Source organism: Gobio gobio (assembly GCF_949357685.1).
Source record: "Gobio gobio genome assembly, chromosome: 11".
Taxonomy (NCBI): Eukaryota; Metazoa; Chordata; class Actinopteri; order Cypriniformes; family Gobionidae; genus Gobio; species Gobio gobio.
Window position 1 is genome coordinate 40,051,047 of NC_137104.1, and position 7,487 is coordinate 40,058,533.

The 7,487-nt window shown below is 39.7% G+C and overlaps 1 protein-coding gene across 1 annotated transcript; it reads right to left on the reverse strand.

The window, feature by feature from the left end:
• Positions 1-1,754: 1,754 nt before the first annotated feature.
• Positions 1,755-5,159, reverse strand: crabp2b (cellular retinoic acid binding protein 2, b). Its single transcript, XM_079829440.1, has 4 exons — positions 4,783-5,159; positions 3,519-3,697; positions 3,050-3,166; positions 1,755-2,663 (listed from the first exon to the last, which is right to left on the reverse strand). The coding sequence occupies exons 1-4, from the start codon at positions 4,886-4,888 to the stop codon at positions 2,613-2,615; spliced, it is 453 nt and encodes a 150-aa protein (XP_079685566.1). The 5' UTR covers positions 4,889-5,159; the 3' UTR covers positions 1,755-2,612.
• Between the last annotated feature and the right edge of the window lie 2,328 nt (positions 5,160-7,487).

Here is a 7,487-nt window from a genome sequence, read left to right on the forward strand (position 1 = left end):
GGTTGCCAGGATGTTGCTAGTGTATTGTTAGGTGGTTGCTGGGTTGTTGCTATGTATTGTTAGGTGGTTGCCAGGATGTTGCAAGTGTATTGTTAGGTGGTTGCTGGGATGTTGCTAGTGTATTGTTAGGTAGTTGCTGGGTTGTTGCTAGTGTATTATTAGGTGGTTGCTGGGATGTTGCTAGTATATTGTTAGGTGGTTGCTGGGTTGTTGCTAGTATATTGTTAGGTGGTTGCCAGGATGTTGCTAGTGTATTGTTAGGTGGTTGCTGGGTTGTTGCTATGTATTGTTAGGTGGTTGCCAGGATGTTGCAAGTGTATTGTTAGGTGGTTGCTGGGATATTGCTAGTGTATTGTTAGGTAGTTGCTGGGTTGTTGCTAGTGTATTATTAGGTGGTTGCTGGGATGTTGCTAGTATATTGTTAGGTGGTTGCTGGGATGTTGCTAGTATATTGTTAGGTGGTTGCTGGGTTGTTGCTAGTATATTGTTAGGTGGTTGCCAGGATGTTGCTAGTGTATTGTTAGGTGGTTGCTAGGATGTTGCTAGTGTATTGTTAGGTGGTTGCCGGGTTGTTGCTAGTGCATTGTTAGGTGGTTGCTGGGTTGTTGCTAGTGTATTGTTTGGTGGTTGCTAGGATGTTGCTAGTGTATTGTTAGGTGGTTGCCAGGTTGTTGCTAGTGCATTGTTAGGTGGTTGCTGGGTTGTTGCTAGTGTACTGTTAGGTGGTTGCTGGGTTGTTGCTATATATTTTTAGGTAGTTGCTAGTGTATTGTTAGGTGGCTGCTAGGGGGTTGTTGCTAGTGTATTGTTAGGTGGTAGCTGAGTTGTTGCTAGTGTATTGTTAGGTAGTTGCTAGTGTATTGTTAGGTGGCTGCTACGGGGTTGTTGCTAGTGTATTGTTGGGTGGTTGCTGGGCCATTGCTATATTGTTGTTAGGGGGTTCTAGGTTGTTGCTAGGCCCTTTGCTAGGTGGTTGTTAGGGTGTTTTGGATGGTTGCTAGAGGGTTCTAGGTGGTTGCTACACTCTAAAAAAAAAAGGCTCGTAATCATAGGGGAACCTTTTTTAGTGCTATATAGCACCAATTTTGGTGCTTCAGTGGTTCTTCAGCGGTTCTTCAGAGGTGCTATATAGCACCTTAGTCAAAGAACCGGTGAAGAACCTCTGAAGAACCTCTGAAGAACCGCTGAAGAACCTCTGAAGAACCGCTGAAGAACCACTGAAGCACCAAAATTGGTGCTATATAGCACTAAAAAAGGTTCCCCTATGATTACGAGCCAAGAACCATTTTTGGTGCAATATAGAACCTTTTTTTTTTTTAGAGTGTAGATGGCAAGTATAAAAAATAGTAATAGATTCAAACTACTAGTTTTCATTCTTAATGCCTAGCAAACTCCCCAAAAATATAATCACTGCATCTGATTTTGTTTAGAAGAGCTTTTAACCTTCTCAACCTCTTCCAGAAAGTCTGTAAAGTTAACTGCAACCTCTGTACACTGCAGCATACATACACTTCATGGGTTATATGAGCTTAAAAATCTTTACAGGACCACTGAGAATCGTAGAACACACATACTCAACACAGCAGAATGAAATTATGTGCAATCTTGAATAAGTCCACTGTGAGCTCTGTTGTCTGGAAACCTGGAAAATTCATCATTGGCAGCCGACTGGAAAAACACAGCAGTCTTTGAACATGGCTGAATAAATGTGTGTCTGTGGCAGAATGGAATTAAGAGTTTAAAAGTACATCAGCAACTTTTTGCATAATTTATTCATACATATTCTTTTATTGAACTTCCAGACGCATGTGCCCCAGATTTAGAGTAAAGCAACAGTTTGGATCATGGATCTGGTTGCAAAAAGACAAAAAAGAGAGGAATGACAGCCGTTCTCATTGACCTCATGCAGTAACTAGCTGCAGATGGGAGAAAGAGCAGAGGGAATATAACCTTCGAAATATGAAATCATTTTTCTTTTCTAACGTTTGCTCACTCTTTCCGTACCTCTCCCTCATTCCAACATTACTCTTTGCCAGGAAATAATTCGACAATTGATGTACACTTGTGAAGTACAAATTTATAGTGTTGTTTAAACCAGCGAGTGGTTGGATCAGGAGACAGAAAGCGAGAACAGTCACAAAGGGCACTTTGAAGAGAAGGAATGAGGCAGAAAATAATTGGAAAAGTGCAACCAAGGTCAGTGTCAAAGAGATTTATATATCCAGGCAAGATGATAACAATGAAGTAGTCATGAGATTTTGTGGGGGTTTATTTGTATAAAGGTTTATTGCCAAAAACATTTTTGATTGATAAGCCACATTGTGGTATATACATGAAACTGCGACATAAAATGCACAAACAACAACAACAACAACAACAATAAATACACTTTTCAGATAATGCATCAGAAAGAACAATGCAAACTCACACCATTTTTATACAAGTACCGCTTTTGACCCTTCAAACATCTCTCCTTCTCTACACAAACTTAGCACATGTTAAACATATAAAAAGTGGAAGGAACAGGCTATTTGTACAATGCTAAACTAGTATTTTAGCACACTGTGGTGGGTATAGTTGAGATGGAATGGAATGTTATGAACGGAGGTCCTTCAGTCTCGTTCATACACACGGGTGCAGACAACATCTCCGGCTCTCATGGTCTGAAAAATAAACATCACAAACCACCATCCAACTGTTTAAACAATTTAAGATTCATATCCGATGCATGGGTTTAACATTTCAACACATGTTAAATATTCACATATCAAAACAGATCTTGTTCTCTGATTTGTCGTTTTAATTTCCAACCATGCGACACTGATTTAACTAAATGAATGTTACAAAATATCTATTAGGAACAGAAAACACTGGCATCAAGGTGCCTGTTTCCTGTAAGTGGCCTTAATGGGAGCTGTGTGACTTCTAATAATGTGAACATCTATGTGAACAACATCTATCATTGTAAGGTGTTGAGCATTTTAAGATGCTCAGAGTGGTTGTAGTCTATGCTACTGGCATAATTCCAAATACCAAGTGGAGTACTTACGAGAATCATCTGGCCATCATTGGTCAGTTCACGTGTCCATGATGTTTCAGGCCCCTCCCCCTTCTGCAGCGTCTGCTCACAAGTGATTTTACTGTCTGTCTCCCATTTTGGAAAACTCTTGAGGGGAAATTGAAATAGTTAGAAAACAACTAAGAGCGGGGATATGTCATTTATAATGTCTTTATAGTCGCATAAAGGATTGTTTGCTGAAATATAGATAATTTAGATAAAAGTGAACTTTCACCATCGAATAAAGTTATATATGAATTTATAGAGTTTAGTGTTAGAAAATATTAATAATAATATCGTTTATAATATTTATTGATATTGTTTTCTAATCGTAAACTAAATGCATGATAATACATACTTTAATATTACATTTAACATGATTACGTTTAGCAATTTACAGAGAGAAAAATATGAGATGCGTGGAATGATGGATTGATAGAGAGATGATGGATGGTATTACTGTGCATGGGCGTCCATCCACCGTAGTCTCGTTGAAGGACTCGCCCACCGTGAAGGACACATGAGTGGTCCGCACACTAGTGGAGGTCTGAATGGAGAGGCTTTCTCCTTGTTGTGTGATCTCAACAGCTGGTTTGGAGGCTGCTGCAACTGCAATCTTCCTCAGAAAGACATTTACGCCTGTAGAACACACCCACAAATGTGCTAAGAAATTAAAAGGCCATTTATCGTTATCATAAATCAAAGCCATTTTTCCTACGCCCAGTTTCCTGTCCTTAATGAGCGTGTCCAATTTCCACTGGAATGTTTTACAATTTAAACAGCAGTTGCATATTTATGCAATCAAAATTAGGGTGCCCCGGTCTTAATGTTTACAAGGAAATGTATATATTTTTAATATTGAGTTACGACAGTGAATTCATTATATTTTCTTTAGGGGCAACAGCATACTTAGTCTAATTGAACTCCCCATGGCGTGAATAATTGGGGTCGAGGGACGGTGTGTCTGCAGAGCCAAACGGCTGGCCGAGGGGCCCCGTTTCAGGGTTTGTGAGCCTAATCACAATCCCATGAGGAAGCGAAGCATAAAATTTTTTCCATGCAGCTTTCCATTGATTGTGTTTATGGTCAAACTGGGTCTCGGTATGTCTTCATTTCGATGGTCCACTTTAAACATTCTACTAACTAAAAGTAACTTTGCAACTGTCTGCTTAATATTTGCAAACACTTTATTTGAATGCTCCCCAACAGGCATTCTACTGACTATAAGTAACTTTCCAAGTACATGTCAACTTATTCTACTAATCCGAGCCTTAACACCTAACATAACAGTCTTCTAATAATCTAATAAGAGTTGACATGTAGTTGCAAAGTTACTTATATCATGTCTAAAGTGGAATATCCAAATAAAGTGTAACGTTGTATTATTTTTAAATAACTGACATGCAGTCATGCAAGTTTTTTGGGGGGGCTTGGTTTATAGCAAACAACAAAAAGATAACAAAATGGCACATTTTATATCGTAAAACAAATGTAAAAAATTTAAAGTCATAATAACAACCACCTATTCCAACACTTTTTTTTCCCTTTTTCACAAGGCAGTTGCAACAAGACATTTTACTTTTAAGCCTTACAAATTTAAATTAAAGTAAAATAACCGGCTCACAAAGATAACATATGGGTTAAAAACTTTGAATGATTTCTCCTTTTAATCATCTTTGACTTATTCTTTTATAATAATGAATAGCCTAATGTTTAAAACTCACCGAGAGCTTTCAAAAGCTCCTCGAAATTCTCGGAATTTTTCATTTTCCAGGATCCAGAAAAGTCAGAAAAAGCTCGCTCCACGTTTGATTCCACGTTTGATTCCATGTTTCTTCTTATCTTTTATTTCGACCCGTTGTTTTTGGACGGCTCTTCTCCTCTCATCTGCCGGCGTTCAGCTTCTTTCTCTCGCTCAGATCAGCCTGTAAATGTGCGCTGAGTTCTCGACCAATCCGGAGCGTTTGCGCCTGTGCGTTTCATTGGGCGGCCGCTGCTCGCGCACAGTGTGCTTCCAGTAAAGATCCAACTAGACCCCTATTTGCCCCATCATTTGCCTTGAGCGATCGGGTCATACTGCTAATTCCTTCAATTACATCCTAATACGTGTTATTTAGCAGGCGCTTTTATCCAAAGCAACTGCTGACAAGACTAGACTCCTCCTTGCTCATGGATCACACACCTCCTCTCAATGTGGAGTTCTGCAGTAACTTGTTTTAAATAATATATTACATTTAACTGAATTAGAAAGCATTCCATTATGTCAAACAATTACTTTTTGTTTAAAAAAATTGAAATGATGGAAACCTCCATATTATTCAGATCCCTTTCCCTCATATAAACATGCCAACAAAGACATCTCATGCTGGGCTTTGTTGGTATTCAAACCACAACAGTCAGCCATTGTCAGTCAATCATATCACAGCTTCAAATCTCGGCTCTCTTCTGTCTCTTGCTGAGCGCTGCTGTAGACTCCTCTGTGTCTGTGGCAGGGACGTCACTAGGATTGGAAGACAGGGGGGGCTTAGCCCCCAGGGTATTTGTAACTTGCGTTTGCAAAATCTTTGCACTCACATCTAGAGCTACACTTATGAGTTACTAAGCAATGACTTAAATGCTATCTGTCTGCTCATGTAAATGTATGATAAAGTAATAGCATACTATTCCTCTCTATATAAGATAAGTTGTCCACATAATGCTATTTAATTACACAGAACCGCATGTATTCAACCCATTTGTGAGCTAAAATACAAATATACAGCTAAACCTAAATTGAGCTAAACCTATAGGCTACAAATACCACAGCTGTGCAATTTTCACACCCTATACTAAATTTACCCTATACAATATAGCCTAATGACATAACATTATTTCATATTTTAATCACAGCTTCTAGTGTTTTGACATCGACAACCCACGTGCATTTTACCTCAAACTTGCGAGTTAACTTTCTAAAGTAGCAATCGCTTCTCGGGTCGACATAACACACTGACAAAATTATATTCTGAATTAAAAATATTTTTATACCACTTTAATGTGTGATTGTGTAAAGGTGTTCACGAGATACCAACCTTTCGCGAACTTGCTTTCAACGTCGAACACTCGTTCTCATGAAGACGGCGGTGTGTGTGTGTGTGTGTGTGTGCGCGCGTATGTGTGTCTGGCTTGAAAGCCCTGTTTCAAGGGGCGTGTCTGCTGTGAGACTTCAGTGAAAACGCCCACTGTTGTGATCTTTGCATTTGAAATGAGTATTAGATTATGTGGCGGAGGGGGCGTGGTTTAGCGAGGTCTGAAAGCGCTGCCGGAGAGAGACGGACTGCATGTGGACCAGAGAGACGGAGAGCTGGAGAAAGATTGCTGAGAAAGTTTTATTGTACCTATTTGTTGAGAGCGCCGTGAGCGCGAGTTTATTTGAGTTCTGAATAAACACGAGTCCCAGTCACGCCGAACCTGTCTTCTTCCTCCTTATTCTACGAACATTGTAACATGTGGAACCCCTCTCGAATACTTTTACTACGTTTTTTTTTACCATCAAAGCCGTTGAGATGAACGAATCGTCAAAGTGTTGATTATAGCATTATTTTTCTTTCTTTTCCCATCACATGAAAAGTTGCAGTGATGAGCATTGAGTAAACATGCAGTCTTGTTGATCGCGTGAATGCAGTGATCTCGTCATTGCAACGCTATTTCTCTCACAAAATGCTTTGACCACAACTAACAGCAAACATGACATCGAAATGAATACAGTAAGAGTTTCGTTGTGCAGCATAAGTGTCATTCATTATTATGGCAGCTTGGACAAGTGTGCAGATACACTCGCAACGTGTGATTCACAGCTCTGAACATTATAAAGAGCGTTCTTTGATCTGTAATCATTTAAATAACAGATTTGTTTCATGCTACTAACAGAAACAATGTAAAGTTTAGCCAGCGGTGGGACTGACAGTATTAAACGATTTAGAAAGAAAATCTGCGTGAACTTGAATGATTAGCTACACATCAGAAATCACTGATCACAGATCAGGCATTAATGAACACTGTTACTCACTGTTTGTGGCGGTGCTGTCGAATCCATGTCGTAAAAGTCTGTTTGTAAAGCTTGTGCTGACATCGCGACCGATAAGCGGAATCCATTTTCTCCTAATTCTCTGGGCGGGCAAAGCAGAGGAAGGGGAGGTAACCATAGAGGTAACCGTTCCCCATATGACGACATACAGGGAAGATTCCAGATCGGCTCGTCTGAGCTTTCATTTTCTCAAAGGCAGAGCAGGACCCCCCGAACTCGGTTTGCACCTATCAACATTTCTAGCCACTTGGGGACCATATACAGGCTAGGGGAACTCATGTTAAAAAACCTCAGAAAATAAAAATGTCATGCCATGGGACCTTTAAGGATGTTTAGGATTTGTACTGGAAAATAAAAATCCTG